The 20,839-nt window shown below is 45.7% G+C and overlaps 1 protein-coding gene across 1 annotated transcript; it reads left to right on the plus strand.

Annotated features, from left to right (window-relative positions):
- The first annotated feature begins 329 nt into the window (after positions 1-329).
- CD63 (CD63 molecule) lies at positions 330-20,521 on the plus strand. Its single transcript, XM_053375217.1, has 8 exons — positions 330-530; positions 1,905-1,985; positions 12,508-12,696; positions 14,164-14,238; positions 16,370-16,465; positions 18,255-18,389; positions 18,484-18,567; positions 19,807-20,521. The coding sequence occupies exons 1-8, from the start codon at positions 345-347 to the stop codon at positions 19,870-19,872; spliced, it is 912 nt and encodes a 303-aa protein (XP_053231192.1). The 5' UTR covers positions 330-344; the 3' UTR covers positions 19,873-20,521.
- The last annotated feature ends 318 nt before the right edge of the window (positions 20,522-20,839 follow it).

The raw sequence follows: 20,839 nt of genomic DNA on the forward strand, positions 1-20,839 counted from the left end.
CTTTGGGAAGGCTCTATCCACCTCACCAATCCACAAATAAAACGCACACCTCCTCCTCCCACCAAGTCCAGAGTGTACAGAGAAACGACGGCACCCCCCACCCCACCCCTACCAAGAGAAAAGCAGGGGACTTTTTCGGGGGGTTGCTAAGGCGGGCGGGGGTGGCAGCAACAAGTGAAAAGCGCAAGGGAAAGTGCGCGCTCGCGCCCAGCTGGCTGCCTGTGGGGCCCCCGGAGTCCTTCCTTTCCTGTTGACTCCGACAGAGCCGCTTGTGACTGAGCCCGGCCCCTTCCCCTGTCCCCCCCCCCCGCTCCGCCGCTCACACTTTCCCCCGTTTCCATCACATGACGAGCAGCTGGGAGGAGGGGGGGGGAAATGAGCCGAGTTCTGGAGAAGTGACGCGAGAGGCGGGTCCCGCCAGTATAAGACGCCCCGCCGACGCGGCGCTCCGCTCACTGCTGCCAAGTTGGGAAGCGCGCGCTGCTGTTTGTTGGCTCGACGGCCCTTGGGGACGAGGAAGTCGTTGGACGGTAAGAGAAGCAACACCCCCCCACCCCACCCCAAAAGACCCCCACCCACCCCAATGCAAACGACGAGAAGTTTCTCTTTTACCTGAGGGAGTGGAGCCTTTGCTCTGCGGGCGGGAAGCGCTTTTACGCAGAGGGATAAACGCGGACTTGTGAGGGGCCTGAGGTGGCGCCTCAGGGTGACTCAAAAACGGCCTTCTGGGGATCTTTCCAAAAGTTCGACAACTTTGGGCGAAACTATTTAAAAAATGCAGCTCAACAACTTTGCCCCCAAACCGAAAAAAGCTCAGAAACTTTCTTGTCACTGTTGGGAATATGGCAACCCTCCCCTCCGGGTCTGGAGTTTCCTTCCTCCCCTCGCCACGCCTTGAAGGCTCTTGAAATCTGGCTTTGCCTGGGGAGGAAGGGAAGGTTGGGGTGAGGTTGGGAGAGAGGAGCGTTTGCCCGCCGTCAGCCTTCGACGAAGCCAGAAGCCGTTGCGGAAACTGCGAAGTTTTTTGCGGCTAAGGGAAAGGGTGGGCTGCTGCACACCGCCTGAAGAAAGGGACCCTTTCCTCTTCCCCTTCCCCTCGCCATAACGACGAGTATAGAGTTGGCCTTGTGTGTGTACTGCTGTTAAGGTTGCCATGTGACTGGCTGAGGGGGAGAAGAAGGGGGCGGACTCCGGGGGTGGGGGGTGGGCAGTTGCCCCCACCTAAATCAAGTAAAAAAAATAAAAATACTTAACTAAAAGTAGAAAGGGAATATTTACTGTCTGGTGTTTTATCGTGTTTTTAATGCTCTGTTGGGAGCCTCTCTGAGTCCCTGGGGAAACCAAGCCCGATGGGCGGGGTATAAATAATAAAATTATTATTATTATTATGGGAATTGTAGAAAGATTTTTGACGGGTTTTTCTGAGCGCGTGGGGTCAGAAGAAAGTAATTTTAGCTTTCGAATCTGCTAGGCAAAACCGGACAGAGGTTGGTGTTAAGTGAGTGTCCTGTCTCCCCCCCCCAAAAAAAATAGTAAATCCTGACAACCTCCCCCCCCCCCAAATCCTGGCTACGCCCATGGGGTGGAGGGAATTGGGGCAGAGAAAGAAGGAAGGCCTGGCACAGTCCTGCTACCTTTTAACAGTCTATTTCTAGGCTGATGCACTTGTGAAGGACTTTCCCTCCCTGGAGGGAGTTGTGTTTACAATGACTGGGATCGTATCCGCTTTCTTCTCCCACGCACCCCGTTCAAGGCTGACTCCTCCAAGCTTCCTGCTTTTCTCTGCCCCCCCCCAACTTCCCTTGTGTTTATAATCCCCACCTCCTCCTCTCTGATATGTACCTTCTGTGCCGGTTATGCTGCCTAAGTCTGTTGGTTCTGACTTTCTTTTTTTAACTTTGCAGGGACAGATACGCAAAATGGGGGTCGACGGTGGTATGAAATGTGTTAAATTCCTGGTTTTTTTCTTCAACTTCATTTTCTGGGTAAGTTGATTTGGAGGGCCTTGGTGCTTGAAGCGGCGAGGAGTAGCAGTTACTACTTGCCTACTTAAGAAAAAGAACTCCTCAAAACTGGGGGGAAGGCAGTGTTCGTACAACAAAATTTATGTATCTTGACTGCTGGTATTTTCTATTTGGCAGAGAAGCTGGATAACGGGCTTATAGAGCCTTCACATGACTATTTTAAATTCTGTTCATTTTGTTTTAACTTTTTTTTTAACAGCTTGACTATACTCCTTGTAGGGGCTACTTGTTGCCAAAAGTCTCTGGCTTCTGTAAGCACTAGCAAACTTTCCTTCCAAGTTCTGCCGGATTTGAGAGGTAGTGTGTTTTGAAGAGTCTGACTTGGCTTCCTTGGTCTGTGTTACATTTTTATCGGGCTTTCCTGTAAATGATATAATCTGAGGCATATCTGAATTACATGGCTTGGTCTTCTCAAACCAGTAGCTGCCCTGGCTTCCTCGCAAAGACCCTGGGAGTTTAGCTTTAGAGATGCTGATAATCTTTCTAAAGAAACAGCTGGGGGCTTCACGGAGCTTTAGTCTTCCTCCCGTCTCACTTCTCTAGGATGGTTTGGGAGTCTGATAGACAAAACTGATGTTCCTATTGATTGAGAAAATAGTAGTGATCTTTATGTGTTACTCAGGTCTACAGGCACTCATGGTTTCGAGCAAGTAGCTTGCTTCCACACAACTGGAACACCCAGTGATTTGGCAAACCTAACTCACATCAGCTGCTTGCAGTACTAGGGACTCCCTTTCAGACAACTGTGTTCCATGTGTGTTAAAGAGCAGAGCTAGTATGTGCAAGAAATCTGTGAACAAGGCTAATATAAGTATTGAATGTGAATGTTCAGGATTGTTTAATCCTCCTCCCCGCTTGGGAATAGGAAGTCTGGAAATCACCGTCCAGAAATGCTCCTATTTGTCCTTCAAGGGTGCATCCAGCCATTGGCTCCATGACCCTGGGATGTTTTGCATGCAGGTTGGTGATTGCCTAGTAGCAAATGCAATTAATGCCAACGGGCAGTTCAATAAACAAGTACACTGGTTTTCATTGGTTATCCGTCACTTTCTAGGAGGGAAAAGGGTTAATGGGTTCTCGTCATTCATAGAATCATGGTGTTGGAAGGGACCCAAGGGTCATCTAGTCCAACTCCCTGTAAAAAAAGTATATGGAATGCAAGGTATGCAGCATGTGGTGTGTATTAGAAAATAAATAACAAACTTTCTTTAAGGACCAGTTCAGTCCTACTGCCTCTTAAACAGAGATGTCAGCTCCTGGGGGCCAGCCCTTTGGGGACCCCTAAATATTTTTGAGGTTGGGCCCCTCAATGTCCAAAAAGGGCAGTGTGACTCCTCCTCCTGCTGCCACGGAAGAGGAGAGTCGAAGCAGGCTCCCACTGGTGTTGGTACCAGCAGGAGCCGTCCACTTGCCGCATTTGGCTTCGCCCCAGCTCCTCCTGAAGTCATGACGTAGATGCCACGCGTGGTATCACACACTCAACATTGCTCCCCCTCCCAGTCACCTTCAGAAGCTGGCAGGGTACAAATTATTATTATTATTATCATCATCATCATCTCTGCTCTTAAAGCTGTGTTGGTGAAGGACTTTGCTTGTACCACGCCAGCTGTCATGGTGGTCTAGTACTAGTGGGGACTGACATATCTACATGTAGTGAACAGCAGCTTCTGGTGGTGGAACAAAGCAGACAGGGTTCCTTTGCAATGCCTTCTGTACTCTGGAAGGTGAGGTCAGGGTCTTAATGCACTTTTAATGATGCAGGATGAATCACCCACCCACATGAAATTTGTGGAAACGGCCTTCCTGTTGCTCAACAGCAGTGCCCAGCTCATCTCACTGCTCCTTACAGACACCAGTTATTGCTCAGTCTCTGATGAAATTCCTGTGTTGCATGGAGCCAGGGGTAGTCAGCTTGCTGCCTTCCATATAATTCCCACTTCTCATCAGCCCCAGCCATTATGACCAGTGGTCAGGTCTATTGAATTCATTAACTGCTTCTCACAACAGAATGCTCCATTGCAGTTTGGAAGAACAAGGAGCTGTAGTCCAGCAACATCTGGAGGGAACCACATTAACTACCCTGCCATCAATTTAGTATGGGAGCCAGGAAAGAGGATAAACCTAAAAACAGAGGATGGAAGACTTCCAGTGGAATTGGAAGAGGCTTGGCTTGGGTGTCAGGAATCATGGACAGAATTTTTAGTGATGCCCTGTGATGGGTTCAGCATTCAAGGGAAATATTTTTCTCCTCTTTCTCTTGATTGTTTCTCCCTTGTCACTGGAACAGCCTTTCTCAACCTTGGGTTCCCAGATGTTGTTGGACTGCAACTCCCATCATCCCTAGCTAGCAGGACCAGTGGTTAGGAATGATGGGAGTTGTAGTTCAACAACATCTGGGGAACCAAGGTTGAGAGAGGCTTCAGAATGGCGGGTGTGGGAAGTGTAGGAGTGTCCGCTGAATGGATGAGTGGGGTGAAAAGAGTGAGAATGGAGGAGATGATTTGCAGCAGGAGTGGGAAACTGTGGTTCCTTCAGGTGTTGCTGGGCTATGGGAAGAGTTCAGCATCTCACTTAGATTATTGTTCCATCAAGGTAAGTATTTTGGCTTGCTTGATGGAAAACACACACACACACACACACACACACACACACACACACACACAGCCCTCTCCTCTCTCTCTGAACTGTTCCAGGGGCTTTCCCAAATGGCCCACCCTGAGCCAATTTTGGGAGCTGCATAAGGGGAGGAGGAGAAGCCAAATTGCAAAAGTGGAATCCCTTCCACAGGGCTTCCATCAATGAGATTCGTTGGTTGAATCCTGCCTTCTAACTCCCATTCTGCTTAACATTGGCCATGGCAGATGAGGCTGACGACAGTTGGATCACACCTGGAGGACCACTGGCTTTCCATCCCTGGTTTAGAATCATGATAAGCAGTTATTTCTGGTGGGTGGCCACTTTTAAGAATTATTTGGTTGGGGTGGCAAGGCACGAACAATTTCAGTTTCAATCTCTTATTTCTGTAGCTATGATGCAAACTGAAGCCTAAGATTTCTGGCATCTTGACCTGATCTCTAGTGGTGTCTGTCTGTCTCTGTGTGTCACATGATACCATATCACATGAATATAGCTAAACTGAAGGATGCATTCACCCAGCTATATTTGCCTACTTAACTTGCCTACGTCGATTGACAAAGAAAATGTCCCACAAAGTAGTCAAGTCTTATTGCATAGGATCCTCACCTCTTTCTCTTTTGCTTCTGGGCAGCAACTGGGCATGGGGGTGGGCACAGCTGCCACCCACTGAAGGGATTGAATTGACTCAAAGGGCTCCTGTTGTTACTCCCTCTAAACCTGGGATCTTTTGGGATTATTCAGTAAACAAGAATGTTTTACATCTGTCTTGTTACACAGGGGTCAAAACGTTCCTTGCCAGGTGCATCCTGTTGCTGTTATCAGGCTAATCACATTAATATCTGTAGTCAAAACAGTGAACCTGATGGGGTGTTGTTATGCTGGGAAGAGGAGAAACAACTTTTTAAAAGTCACATCGCTTTAGTGTTGGAAAAAGATTGACTAGCTATGCTCACATTTTCACCTTTCTTTGTGTCACGCTGACCAGGTTCACACATGCTAAGGTGAACCATGACTTGGCATGAACATGCAAGTCTGTGGGCTCTGGGAGATTATGCTGCAGGTACGTTGCTCTGTCTTTTTGCTGCTGTGTCACAATGAGCTTAAGCCATGGTTTGGCTTAGCATCTTGCCTGGGCTTGTGGTTTAGCTCACCTCAGAAACCATGAGCTGTAACCTATTGTTACAACTCGTGGTTAGTCTGGAGAGCACTTAAGTCATGAACCTGAGTTCAGACAACACATTAATTTGAACCACAGCTTAGCTTAGTGTGGTACAGCAGCAAAATTTTGACTTGGGCAGAAGTGAAGCAGCTACAGTCTCCTCTGTAGGTGCCCATGCATCTGAGTTCAGTTGTGGTTTGGCTAAGTGTGACGTGCAAACCAAGCCAGTGTTTGTTTTGCCAGTCATAAAGATGGGCGAGTTAGCAACATGTTTGATTTCCCTGTTAAAGTGATCAGAATGGTAAATACAGCCTCTGCGAATGGAGAAGGGGTGGTGGTTACATGTAACTCTACTGAAGATAAAGGATCTAGAATCCAAGCTCCATCCTGGACCCTAGAATCTGAAATGATTTGTTCACTTGTTCCTAGTAGACACACCAAAACTTGAATTTCAAAAACCTCACTAATTCTAAGTTCTACATGCGTGTTTCCATTAGTCTCAGGCAGTATATCTTGTGGCTCATCTTTTCCACCAAGTTTTTCATGCTTCGAAATCTATAAAGTATAGTGATGCCTCGCAAGACGAACGCCTCGCAAAACGAAAAACTCGCAAGACGAAAGAGTTTTCCGTTTTGGAGGTGCTTCGCAAAACGAATTTCCCTATGGGCTTGCTTCGCAAGAAGAAAGCCCATAGGGAAATCTCCGCTGGCCTTCAGAAGAGGTCCTGGACCTCTTCTGAAGGCCGGCGGGGGGCAAAAGTATTTGCTCCTCCCCGCCTGCCTTCCCGGGATAGCGGAGAAGCGCAGCGCGTTTCTCCACTATCCCGACGGCTTTTGAAGGCAGGCGGGGGGGAGCAAAGACTTTGGCCCACCGCCGGCCTTCAGAAGAGGTCCCGGACCTCTTCTGAAGGCCGGCGGGGGGCCAAAGTCTTTGCTCCCCCCGCCTGCCTTCCCGGGACAGCGGAGACTTCTTCGCTGTCCCGGGGCGATCTGAAAATGCTGGCGGGCGGCAGCGAACGCTTCGCTGCCGCCCGCCAGCATTTTAAAAGCCCCCGGGACAGCGGAGACTTTTCCACTGTCCCGGGGCGATCTGAAAATGCTGGCAGTCGGGAGGAAAGCCCTCCTGTCTCCGGAACTTCCGGGGTGGGAGGTGGGGAGAAGGGCTTTTCTTCCCACCGCCAGCCTTCAGAACAGCCTTCTGAAGGCTGGCGGTGGGAAGAAAAGCCCTTGTCCCCCCCCCCAGCCTTCAGAAGAGGTCGGGGGACAGACTGTCCCCGGACCTGGTCTGAAGGCGGTTTCCATAGGAACGCATTGATTGATTTTCAATGCATTCCTATGGGAAACCGTGCTTTGCAAGACGAAAAACTCGCAAGAAGAAAAAACTTGCGGAACGAATTAATTTCGTCTTGCGAGGCACCACTGTATACATACAAACTCCAAACTCATATTATATTTTAGGTCTTTCAAAATGTTATGTGATTAGTATTCGTTAGGATCCCACTATTCAGCTAGAGCTGAAAGAACTGAGCTTTTCTCAAGTTTTCTGTTTTGCGTGTAGAAACCATATGAAAATATAGGCAGTTTGAACATACCAAATAAAAAAGTGTGTCGGCTTGCTATTGTTAGGATGCCGCTTGGTGCGATCTGTGTTATGATACAAGCCAGGAAGTGGCAGAAACTGTGGCTTCGCCCCTGCTTGGGTAACGGAACTGCAGTGTGAAGCATTTCCTGGGTTCGGAGGGGGGGGCCGTCTGTATGTGCTCCTTTTATATTAAATATTCTCATATTTGGCCTAGCTGCTGCTGTGCCTTAAATACCAAAGCTGTCAGGATTGTTTTATGCATGTCTCCTCTCTTCAGTGGCAGTAGTGTAACTATTTTAGCTATGATAGCCAGCTCAGCTAGAGTCCTGGGGAACCTTAAGGATTAACCACCTCATTGTGTCATGTTTTGTTCGGTGGAGCCTTATTTGCCACACCCAGAAGTTTTATCCTTAGGCTATTTATTTTGTTAAGCAATCGCATTTCTATCCCTTCAAGGAGCTCAGGCAGTAGCCATGGTTCTCCCTTCGTTTTACCCTGTTATTCATTCATCCCATACTTTTAAATGCATTTCAACATGGCTTTCCAAATTGCAAAATGTCTGGGGCTTTTTAAAAAGTATATTTGTTGCACTAGGGCGACAGAGCACTTTAATGTCCCAGCATGCACTTCAGTCCCTCTCACAAAGTCTGGAGGAACTCTATATATTTAAGTTTATTCATCTCGCCTTACCAATTCTTCACCAATGAAAAGTGGGCAACTCACACCCACCTTGATTGGGTCTCATTTACACCTGTCTCTGTACACCTGATCTCTGAATTGCTGGTCTTTGTGCCCTAATTTTTGTAAACATTTCTTCCTCTGTATGTGAGTGAGAGAGATGAATATACCTTACCAGTTCAGGACAACTCTTCATGTATCCAGCATAGTAGGCTGCAGATCACAAAAGCTTATTTAAAGATGCCACAAGACCTTGCTTTCTTCCAATTACCCATGTGAGAAATGGAGGGAACTGACTTGGCACTGCTTGTGAAAACACCCCCATGTTATAAAAACAATTATGCTTGGAGTTACCATATGGTTCAGGAAGGATGAGGTGGGGAAATGTGTGTTTGGACTAGGACTACTTGCAGAAATTGGCTTAGACTGGGGTTTTTTGTTGCTGGTGTTGGCCTACGGTGCGCTTAGCTGCCTTTCGCGTTTCCACTTCCTGTGCCTTGGGAAAGCATGCTTTCCCCAGAAAACATTAACCCGAGTCGGCATATGATCATTGGAGTTGATGGGATGGTTTGCTTTGGTCTAATGTAAACAGCAGCCAGATGTCCCTTGGATCTGCTGGAAGAGACTTATGAAGGAACAAAGATATTAGCCTGGAGGGTGTGTCTTGGGGGCAGAAAGCCAGTAATTCCTGCTTTCTGTGGTGACTGCTGCTCCAGAAAAGGTTTCCAGCATAAAATGCCCTATTGTTGAGTCCAGGCGACATCTTCCTTCTGTAACATGAACAGGAAACGGTGTGGCAGAAGAGATAGCAACTAATGAGACTGCTTAGTCTTAGCGTAACCCTTCCTGATTTTGTGAACAATTGCTGTACTGCCTGCACTGTGGCCTGTTTGCCGTAGCACTTTGGGTGGGATTTGGCACAGGAATCATGTGGAACAGCCCAGCTGCAGAGAGCAAGTGAAGTCGGAGGAGGGATTTCTGGAGACACCCTAAAGCTTATTCTCGCACGCAGAAACTCACTAAAAGCTTTTGAACCATGTGCACCCCTCACGCCTGTTGCAATGAGGCATATAATAAAAACCATTTTCTTTTGACACTGGCTGTTTGTCTCCAGGAAGGAAAGGGGGAAATTGCATGTGTGGCTGAACCACTCCTGCAAGACAAACGGGCATCGCCCTGTTTTTAGTGCCTCCCAACAGTTTCTGCGTTCTCTGGTGCTCTTTTGTGAACACCCCTCCATCCATTCATCCACATACATACCCACCTCAGATCAGAGTTAGCCGATTTCCCCCTCATATTGAGCCAGTGGGAATATCCACAACTTGCCACCAGAGTTTTCCCCTGGCAAGTGATGGTGGTCATGGATCTCTGCTGATCTGCCTGCAAGTTCAAAGCTTGCTGTGGGTAATCTGGAAACTGGGCTTGGGCCTCTTTGCCTTAGGTGGATCCACCCTGCTGTGATAGGGCAAGGTAAATATCAGCTCCAGGAAACACAGCACCTATTTGGGAACTGGGTGGGAATTTGACCCTACAGCTGTGCTGACTCAGTCCTGAGCTGGGTGCCTTCATCTGATCTTGCTTATAATGGTCTCTATTTACTCTGACTCTCTTGGTACCTCTCCCTACCTCTCCCTGATAAATAACTGCCCCGTTAAGACTATCTTGCTACAGTTGTCATTCTTCTGTTTTGGTCTCTCTTTCTCATATATGTGACCTGCTGCCAAGTCTACAGTAACTTGTGGGTGGCAATTTGATGCTACTGCACATGGTATCAGTGCCAAAGTGCCATGAATTAACATACCCTGCCATTTTAAAACTGATATATTTTATTGAATTTTCATAAAGTTTCATAAAGTTGGAATAAACATTCCAATACATAATAGGTTATTATTGTATAACAATAATACAACAATACAATAATATCCAATTCCTTCTGTTGCTCATAGTTCACATCCTGCTCACGAATTTAACATGCTAGAATATTTCTTTACATAGTCCAAAAAAGGCTTCTGTTCTTCCATAAAACAATTCCCCATAGTCCATCACTTTACTTATCCATTCTTATTTGGTGGGAAATTCTCCCATCTTTCCATTTTTATGCGTAAAGAATCCTAGCTGCTCTCATTACATACATAAACAACTTAATCTTCTTTTATTGAATTTCTCTCCCTATAATCCCTACCCTGTCTTTTTAAAAACAAACAAACAAACAGCAGCTTTGGTTTGCTCTGGACTGTTAATTATGGTGACCCTATTATCATAACTGCACTCTGCTAGTATATCTTTCAAGTAAAAGAGCAAGCAAGCAGGGCACATTTAAAAAGCATGTGACCAGGCCCAAACTGCATCCAGTTGCAACATACCAATGTGCTCCTTCCCTTCTCATTCCTCCATCTTCACAGACCCTGAGAGTAAATGTTACTTAATGCGTTATCTTTTTTGAAAGAAAGAAAGAAAGAAATGGCTTGATCATGAAAGCCACAAGGACAGGATATTGCAGAATAAGCGTACACAGCATCTGGGGTGGAGAATCCTTTTATAATCAGCCTGTTTGGATTAGGGGAAGGCAGACTATGAGCCTAGTTGTGGAAGTGGAGGTGTTTTTAAGAACACAAATGTGTCACTTTTACCTGTGAATGTTGGGAAGGTATGCCTTCGATAGTATTAAAACTCTAGGACAGGCTTCCTCAACCTTGGCCCTCCAGATGTTTTGAGACTACAATTCCCACCATCCCTGACCACTGGTCCTGCTAGCTGGGGATCATGGGAGTTGTAGGCCAAAAACATGTGGAGGGCCAAGGTTGAGGAAGCCTGCTCTAGGAGCTGAATTCATCCCTATTCCAGATCCCTATTCAGTATTAAGGGCCTCTACGCTTAGAACCATGTGAGGCAGAGATAGGAAACTTGTAATGCCCTCCAGATGTTACACTCCACCTGTGATCACTGGCCATGCTGGCTGGGACTGATGGGTATTGGAGTCCAACAACATCAGGAAGGCTGCAGGTTCACACTTCTCTGAGGTCTCAGCCTCACTCACCTCACAGAGTGCTTGTTGGTGGGGGAGGAAGGGAAAGGAGAATGTTAGCCGCTTTGAGACTCCTTCGGGTAGTGATAAAGCGGAATATCAAATCCAAACTCTTCTTCTTCTGTCATAGTCCCAGGAGCCTGGACCTGCAACCCCCACCCCACCCCCATGCCTTTGAGCCCCATTTATGTGCTTGGGGAGACCTGCTCTTACTTGGCTTCCTGCTAAGTTTAGAACTTCAGGCACATAGGCTTCTAAACTGTGTGGGGAGCAGAGAACTGCAAGCTCTCTGCTGCAGACCTTCACTGTCTGAATACATGGTAGATGGTGGGACAAGACAATGAGGGTGCAGTATGAGTCCTTTAACACCTGATAGCACTTCCCACCCCTTCTAATTCAGATGCCTTAATGCTGGCAGAAACACATGGTGGAACCTGCTTTTAAACATGGATGCAGCAGGGTTTGAAATTAGCAGGGCGCCAGGCAAATTTCGCGCCTAAAGGTTCTCCATTTGCGAACGCCTAAGAAAACTGGCTGCCATTTTTTGCGCCTGGCTGACACTCAAGGATTACTGAAATGTATGTGCTTTGAAGCCTCAAAGTGTATGTTAAGGATAGGCAATATGTTATGTAGTTTAACAACAAACAGTAGAGTGTTTTGAATACTGAAGTATGGTATTATTTTTCCCCCAGACACCAAATTTAACAGTATTAACAGTTTTAACAATGTATGTTAAAAATGTCATATTAACAATGTGTCACTTATATGAATTGCGTATTGGTTCAGGGTTATCAAAATAAAGTGTTGCCGACCCCCCTCCCCAAAATGGCGACTAGACATTCTGTTTTGGCGCCTACAACCCAGGTCCCAGGAGCCATTTGGCTCCTAGCTTTTCTATCCTGGTTTCCAACACTGCATGGATGGTGTATTTGAGCCCAGTTTCAGTTGTTAACAGACTGTTACCCCCTTGTTGCTTATTACGAAGCTTTGCTGAAGTGTTGTCTTGACATCTTCCTTTTTATTTGAGACCACGATGCACACCTTAAGGTCAAATCAGTGGTGTTTTCACACTGCAGAGTAGCTGGCAGTGCAAATTTTACTTCAGAATGAAAAGCAAATGTTAACTCTGTTCTAGTGTTTTGTAGTAAACAATACCTGTAAAGTTTTTTGTACTTTGATTTCATTATATGTGTTGGAAGCCACCCAGAGTTATATATTATTTATAATATATAAATAAAATAAACAGAATAAATAATAAAATTATTATTAGTTATTATTCCCCCCCCCTTTTTGGTGCAATTGTGAATCTTGATCAATATTCTGCCCGACTCCAGTGGTGCAGTTCTTCTGTTGGTTATGCATGGACAATTCCGCCACTAATGGTTGGTTTCTCTTCCACACAGCTCTGCGGCATTGCTCTGATCGCCTTGGGCATTTATGTACAGATTGAACTCAAACACACCCTGGTGATGACCAGCGCCTCTGCTTCAGGCCCTCCCATTGTCATCCTGGCTGTTGGAGTTATAGTCTTCTTCATCTCCTTCTTCGGCTGCTGCGGAGCGTTAAAGGAGAACTACTGCATGGTCACCACGGTGAGGAGAATGAAGGGGAGCTAGGCATTGGAATCGCAGGGTGGGAAGCTGAACTCTTAGATCTGACTGGCTGGAGGGAGCTAATATAGCTTAGTAGTCGGGACAGCAGCCTCTAAAGTTCCATCTAATCCAGGCACCTGAGCCTTTGGCACCCCACCCTTACTAGAGCTAGAGAAATTGAAGGCAGTAAGGATAGGGAATAAACCAGGCATAGGCAACCTTCGGCCCTCCAGATGTTTTGGACTACAATTCCCATCATCCCTGACCACTGGTCTTGTTAGCTAGGGATCATGGGAGTTGTAGGCCAAAACATCTGGAGGGCCGAAGGTTGCCTATGCCTGGAATAAGCCGTGCTTGCCAAGTACATAAGTTACGCTTCGTTTTACTGCTGATCTAAGACCTGTGTTGTTAACCTTGCCCTGCTACAGGTCTCAAAACCACCTTGCCCAGGGGTAGTCAATATGTTGCTCTCCATATGTTGTGCTACGGCTGCCACCAGCATGATAACGGTTTCATAATTTTTGAACACGAAACATGGGTTGTGTGTGCGTGTGTGCACGCTATGCAAAAATCACAAAGCAGGAAAAACAATGAAGCCAGCCAATGTCTCTACATAAAGGTAAAGGTAAAGGTACCCCTGCCCGTACGGGCCAGTCTTGCCAGACTCTAGGGTTGTGCGCTCATCTCACTCTATAGGCCGGGAGCCAGCGCTGTCCGGAGACACTTCCAGGTCACATGGCCAGCATGACAAGCTGCATCTGGCGAGCCAGCGCAGCACACGGAACGCCGTTTACCCTCCCGCTAGTAAGCGGTCCCTATTTATCTACTTGCACCCGGAGGTGCTTTCGAACTGCTAGGTTGGCAGGCGCTGGTACCGAACGACGGGAGTGCACCCCGCCGCGGGGATTCGAACCGCCGACCATGCGATCGGCAAGTCCTAGGTGCTGAGGCTTTTACCCACAGCGCCACCCGCGTCCCTTCTATGTCTCTACATACTTCATCCTTATTTAAGACATTGTAATACGTCAAAATATTGCAATGTTTAGCTGTCGCTCAGTCCTAGCCTCAGTTAGCATGGCCAATGGGTGATCAGGGACATTGGGAGTTGGGGGGCAACACATTGGCAACTACTGTTCTAGCTTGTTGTCATCGTTTCCCATTTTGAATATTGGGAGTCAGGATGGGGCAAATCACTGGCTTCACAGAACAGATTTGTTAGGCTTTGAATAAGAATGGGTTCTGTCTCCTCTGGCTGGCTTGGCCACTGCAGACAACAGGGCGGGAGAGTTATTTAGGCAAAGCTCTCCTTTTCAGAGGTAGGGCTGCTGCTTAAGTGGACACAGTCTTTGCTGTCAGAAGGTGAGATTCATATGAATGAGGGTGAAGGCCCAAAATGAAGGGTGGCAGTGAGGCTGGGATCAACAAGCACTCCATAGATATTATTAACAATTGCATTTCCTTCAATAGTTTGCTGTGCTGCTGACACTGATCTTCCTGGTGGAGATTGCAGCTGCCATTGCTGGCTACATCTACAAAGATGAGGTAAGAGATGCCTCTGGGTCCCATGGTTGTGGGTTCTGCTGTTCTCTCCAGATGTTTGCTGCAACCCCCTGGAGCAGTGGTAGCCAACATGGGGGTCTCCAGAGGTTTTTTTCTTCCATATTTTTTATTGATTTCAGAGGTTTTACAAATTTACTTAAATTTCAGTATGTTTTATTTAGAATTTTGACTTTTTAAATTTTTTATTCAATTTTCTGTTTTACAATTTAGGATATTCATTTAGACAACCTTAAAATATCAGTGACTTCCCTTCTCTTTCCATGGTTCATTTTGCATAGCATAAACCCCTGCCTGTTTTATATAAACTAAACCATTCAGTATTTCATTTTCACTTCCATCAGAACTTATTTACACTGTTGAATTTATCTTAACGTTGCCAGCGTTTTCAAGTGTGCACAATTTCCCCCATATATTCAAGAAACATTTTCCAATCTTCTTTAAATGTATTTTCTTCTCGTTCTCTTATTCTATATGTTAGATCCGCAAGTTGCGCATATACCATCTGTTTAAGTTGCCATTCTTCTTTGGTTGGGACCTCGCTCGTTTTCCATTTTTGGGCTAACAAAGCACAGGCCACTGTAGTGGCATACATAAATAACCTTTTTCAAAAATAAATTTTTACTTCCCACCCTTACCTCCATGTTTATATTCCCACCCTTTATCTACTGCTTTATATAACATATTTGTATCTAATACAATTATCCTCTATTTCACTTGTCATTGTTTTCTTTCCACTGCTCGTAATTCAAACCCTGCCCACGTTTTTTTTTAAACTAGAATAACTTGTTAAAATAAAGTTTCTTTAGTCACATGCAGACGCTTGTTATCAAGATTCAGTCATCATAGATCAAGCGTCAGACAAAAAACAAATCACTTCTTCCAAACATGGCACAAGAAGTTGACCCCATCAAAGCAGACCACAAAATTTCAGCGTTTGTTTTGATGATGTTCTCCCATACATGTTGAACTTCTTCAGGTATCAGTCTTATTGAATGAAATAATAGAAGCATTATTCTTGTACGTGTGTGTTTTCTTAATGTCTGTTAAATGTCAGATTTGATGCAAAGGCTTCCTCTTGCTTCCATTTGCTCCTGGCGGGCTTACGCCAGGTCTAGCTTCTTCTGCGTGGCTGCCAGCTGGTCCAGCAGCCGCTTCTTCTGCCAGTCGAGGTAGCGCCTCCGCGCCCTGTTTGCCTGCCAACCCACCAGCAGCCCCGAAGCGAAGGCCAGCAGCACCGCCACCTTCACAGAGCGCTCTGAGCACAGCTCTGAGCTCAGCGCCATGTTTCCCCCCCCGCCCACGTTTTAATTTGACTGTAGCAGTTCTTCAGAGGGTCTCCACTCTTCCATAAAAAGTTTGTCACTTTGATCTGCTATTTCACAATTTCCACATAGTCCATTAAACTTTTGAAGTCATTCCTCTTTGGTTAGTACCTCTCCTCCTTTCCATTTCTGCGTGTACAGGATTCTGGCTGCTGCTGCTGTTGCATACATGAATAGTTGAACCATCCTTTTGGGGACCTCCATCCCTATTATCCTTTGGTAGAAAAGCTTCGGGGCTTTGGGGAATAACCAACTTGAATTTTTTTCTTCAATTCATTATGTATCATTTCCCAAAAGTCTTTAGCGTTTTATACATGTCCACTACATAGGATAAAATGACCCTTCAGCATGTTTGCATTCCCAACATTTATTTGACGCATTCTTACACATCTTAGCCAGTTTGTTTGGTCAGCAGGTGATTTTTAGCTAGAACATCCCTTGCTTCTGCCATTGGCCCTCCTGGATGAGGTTGATGAGAGTTGAGAGTCCCAGCAACAAATAGAAGTTGTATGTTGGACACACCTGCCCTAGAGAGAGATAGGCAGAGGGAATATCGAAAGAGAAACTCTTTTTTTTTTTTTTTAATCACTGGATTGACCCTGAGATTGAAGACCATCACTAGAGAATTCATCCAGAAGTTCCTCATGTTCTCACAAGGGGAGGAACTTCCTCAGACATGCTTAATTTACCTATGATTTTGGTCTTGGCTAAATCTTAAGGAGGCGTAGTCACCCTCATCAGATGTCCTTTTTAATTCTTCCCTTTCCTTTTCTGCTTGCTTCCTCTTCCAGATCAAAACGGTGATTGACAAAGAAATCAGGGCAGAAATAGCAGTCTACAGAAATAATAGCGAAGTTAAGAATTTGTTGGATGACATGCAGCAGAAGGTGAGTGTAACATAGAAGGCCTGCTACCTAGATCTAATTGTTGGGGAGGCAATGCTAGCAGGGGATCGTCCTTGTTTTCTGATGGCATCTTCTGCTAAGAGCAGGGAACAAAACTTCACCCATAATTTGAAGGGTAACTTTGAACATTTTCAAGGGCCAAGGTGTACCCAGTGGGATTCTTCACTTCTCGGCAGATCCCCATGTCATATCACAGACTCCTTCTGAAAGTGCCCTCAGTATTATAATAGTTTTGCCAAGTAAAGCTGTCTTGGAGATATGGATCTGTTGGTACATTAGATCTATTTTAAAAATGGCATTGCTGTGTTAATATCCCCCCTTTCCTCTTTAAAGACAGTAAGTCAACCACTGAAAGGTTGAATCAGTGCTGGGCTGGGGTGGAATCAGTGGCCATGGTGCATGTTGGTGCCAGTGACATGGGGAAATAAATGGAAGGCCCTGGAAGCAAAATCTAAGTTGTTAGGTAGGTTGTAGAAAGCCAGGGCCTTCAAGGTAGATTCCTCTGAAATGCTGCTGGTTCCACACAAGAGATTACTTTCCGAAACCTTTATCTACACAAGCAAGCAGGTACAACCAGGCAGAAATGGCCCAGTTTCTTTTGGGGTGACAATAACAGCTTTGTAACACTGCAAAAGAACAACAACAATGAAAAAGGAGTTAGATTAAATCACTATAAATTGGTGATTCAGAGGTTTAATTTGAAATCAAGCTGGATTTGGTATCTCTGGTAACCTCTCTGTTAATGTTGGCTGTATGATCAGTATTGTTTTATTGGTACTGTTGCTGCAGATTTGTTATGGCCTTTGGCTAAAACAATAAACTTACATTGATTGGTATATGTAAATGGACAATTGCCAACAAAGACCAATAGAAGTCACATTTGAATTAAAAAAAAGAAACTTCCCGAAAATGAGGGGTATAGTAAAAAGATGGTGAAAGGGAACCTGGTGGAGATAGTTGTTCTTCAACAGTATGCTATTTTCATGGTTGAAAATCTACATAATTGAAATAGAGTATACTCTGCATGCCTATGAATATCAGTTTTTGGGAATCGCAAGTGGGAAGAGAGTGCTTGCCTGCTTCCTATGGGTATCTGATTGGCCGCAGTGATAGTAGTAGGCTGTTGAACTATAATGGGTCTTTGGCTTGATCCAGGAAGGCTCTTAAAAAGGTAAAGGGACCCCTGACCATTAGGTCCAGTCGTGACCGACTCTGGGGTTGTGGCGCTCATCTCGCTTTACTGGCCGAGGGAGCCGGCGTACAGCTTCCGGGTCATGTGGCCAGCATGACTAAGCTGCTTCTGGCGAACTAGAGCAGTGCACGGAAACACCGTTTACCTTCCCGCTGGAGCAGTACCTATTTATCTACTTGCACTTTGATGTGCTTTCGAACTGCTAGGTTGGCAGGAGCAGGGACCGAGCAACGGGAGCTCACCCCGTCGCGGGGATTCGAACCGCCGACCTTCTGATCGGCAAGTACTAGGCTCTGTGGTTTAACCCACAGCGCCACCCACGTCCCAGGAAGGCTCTTACTATGTTATTAAAGGCTGTTGGACTTGAACCTGGATTCAGTGATTCAACAGGTAGTTTTGTGCAGATCACAACAGTTGCCCTCTGTTCCCTATTTGCAAAATGGGAGTGATGGATGGATTACCATGCAGAATACTTGGGTATGTTAAGGAAATGTTCTCCGTTCTGGGAGTTAACGATCCCTGTTGGCCTGGAAGATACTAATCTCTCTCTCTCCCACCCTCATCTCTCTCCAATTGTAGTATAGCTGTTGTGGAGCCTCCAATTACACGGATTGGTTTAACGGAACTACGCCCTCAAATATACCTTCATCCTGCTGCAAACACAATGACACCGGTTGCAAACAGAATCCAACCGTAGAAAAAATCAACCAGGAGGTATGGATGGATAAGTGCTGGGAAAGGAGAGCTTTGTTCCTAGCATGAGGGTTCTGGCAGATGCTATAAAACCTTGTTTCCTCTCTCCCTGCAGGGCTGTGTAACAAAAATAGAAGCCTGGTTGAGAAAACACATCATCATTGTGGCTGGAGTGGCATTGGGCATTGCCTTCTTTGAGGTACCAATAATTATAATAGAATATGGGGAACTGTAGGTGGGTGGCTGGGTGCACATGCACGCACATCTGCACCATGATGTTGTTACACTGGGGCAAACTACAGTTCTGTCTGTATTCAGTGCTTTTCTATTTTAAAAAGAAGTTTTGACATTAACATCTGAATCTTTCAACCCGGATAAGTGATCTGGGTTAAATATTTCCATCATCCTGGATTTTAGTATCTTTAGTTAGCAGCAATGGAATCTGCAGGACTCTGAAACCCAACTTTTGGCTTCTGGGCAAGCCTGCTTCTGGGACTTCACCCAAGCATTGCCCACCTATTTCTCCAGAGTTTTGTTCACAGTCTTAAAAGGTTTAGAAACGGCTCCCCCTGTCATCCAAACAAAAGGAGAAGATACTTGAACTTGGCACCATAGGTCCATGTAGAACTTATGATTCAGTAATCCAATGTGCATCCGATGTACACAGAGTGTTGCGTTGTATCCTGTGTCCCATCTGTACTGCTGACTAGCAGACTAGTGTGTAGTGTTAAGCTGCGAAGTAATGCTATTGGTGTTCTGCAGAGCTCTTCCATGCCACTTTGCTCCAGCTCAGAATATTCCCCCAGCTTGTCAAGTCTATACTGTGGGCGGTAGAAATGTGTTGGCCCACGTTTGATTCACTAAAGCAAATTGCAAGCACTGGAGAGATACCGGTACTGCTTGCTGTCATTACAACCGTGGTGGATTGTGCCCTTCATTTGGCAGTCTAGTGCAGAGCTCGGGGCATGGGGATTGTTACGGGGAAATGGGCTACCTGAGTAAACAGAAGTAGCTTGTGAGCTATATAACTGGTTCCTGTGGCATGTGCATACCGAAGGAGGCCATTGCAGGCTTGAGCTGTTTGGACTGTAGAGGGATTGCCTTGCTGCCAGTTCCCCTTGCCTCCAAAGTTATGACTGCCTAAACAATCACCTGAAGTGGAGACCTAAAGGACTGTAGCTCAGTAGGGGAGTATCCGCTTTGCATGCAGAAAGTAAGCAAATAACGGCTCTGCATGTAAAAGTTAAGCAAATTTGTTGGTGCATTTCAAAGAGCTGAGCAGGAGAAATTTCCTGCACACCCACCCACCCTAGGAAAGGATGGGAGAAGTGGTTGCATGGCCTCTATTCCTTGTAGGGCCACTGTGTAGTGAAACATTCACTTACTTGCAAATTACACCCCACAGCTGATACAATTTTCTTGTAACTTCTTTCCTCAGCTCCTGGGCATCATTTTTGCTTGTTGTCTCATGAAAGGAATCCGCAGTGGCTACGAGGTTATGTAGCCGCATCTCATCTTATCACATCTGGTTACTGCAGCAGCAATCACAGAACCCCTGGGATATTTCTGTCTCCTTTTCTGGGGGTGCAACTGACCATTATATATGCCTGTAGAACAGGCGTTGGGTGAATGTCTCCTCTTCTGTTCTCTTTCTTGAACACATATGCCGCCCTCCCAAGGATTCACACGTTGCCTTATCTCTCCCCACCCTCCAATCCCCTAATGGGATGTTTCCCTCAAAGTTCCTATCTTCTGTGCCTCATTCAACACTCCATTCCTACTTCAAAAGTTGCATTAGCTTTCATGCTATACTTCACGATCTAGTGGGCATCTTGTGATACACGACTGTTATTGTATTCCAGCAAATTTTCTTAGTCCCTTTCATAGGCCTGAGCAAGGACCTCTGAACTTTTGCTTCTCCCAGATTCAATCTTCAAGACTTCTGGACCTGCAGCATTTCCCCTTGACACCTCACCTAATAAGTAGACTGCTATATACTTTAGGATGCTCCTTTTTTCCCCCTTGGAAAGACTGTCTGTTTAATCAAGTGAGCATAGTTGTTTTGGAAACCACAACGGGATGGAAAATTGTGGGGACTTTGTTTTTTTAGCCAGTAATTCATTATTTGGAAAATAAAGACATTGTTTCTCCCATGTGTTCTGGCTTATTTATGTGCTATCTCCATCCTGATTTTGCATTTGTCTGCATTGTGGATAGATGGCAAGCTTCAAAAAGAAATTTCCTTGCATTTGTAATTACGTATTTAAATCTTCCTGATGCCTCTTTGATTTCTCTGGAAGTCAAATCACTCTATAACCTTAGACTTCTATCATACCCTTACCTGCTCCTAGTTTTTAACTGGCCTTTGGTTCTTGACAGTGGATCACTTTTGTTCTGTCCAGAACCTTTTGAGGGTGTGGCAGGGATTTTTCTAATTCACAGTGCAGCTGCAGTTTCCTTACCCTTGTATT

This window comes from Podarcis raffonei, chromosome 2 (genome assembly GCF_027172205.1).
Source record: "Podarcis raffonei isolate rPodRaf1 chromosome 2, rPodRaf1.pri, whole genome shotgun sequence".
NCBI classification, from domain to species: Eukaryota; Metazoa; Chordata; class Lepidosauria; order Squamata; family Lacertidae; genus Podarcis; species Podarcis raffonei.

What these genes read in the sequence shown, in the direction of transcription:
- CD63 (XM_053375217.1), top strand. Translation starts at nt 345, where the DNA reads ATGACGAGCAGCTGGGAGGAGGGGGGGGGAAATGAGCCGAGTTCTGGA. An exon ending in TCTTCAACTTCATTTTCTGG is followed by an intron (nt 1,986 to 12,507) that starts GTAAGTTGATTT and finishes TCTTCCACACAG; the next exon opens with CTCTGCGGCATTGCTCTGAT. An exon ending in TGGGCATTGCCTTCTTTGAG is followed by an intron (nt 18,568 to 19,806) that starts GTACCAATAATT and finishes TTCTTTCCTCAG; the next exon opens with CTCCTGGGCATCATTTTTGC.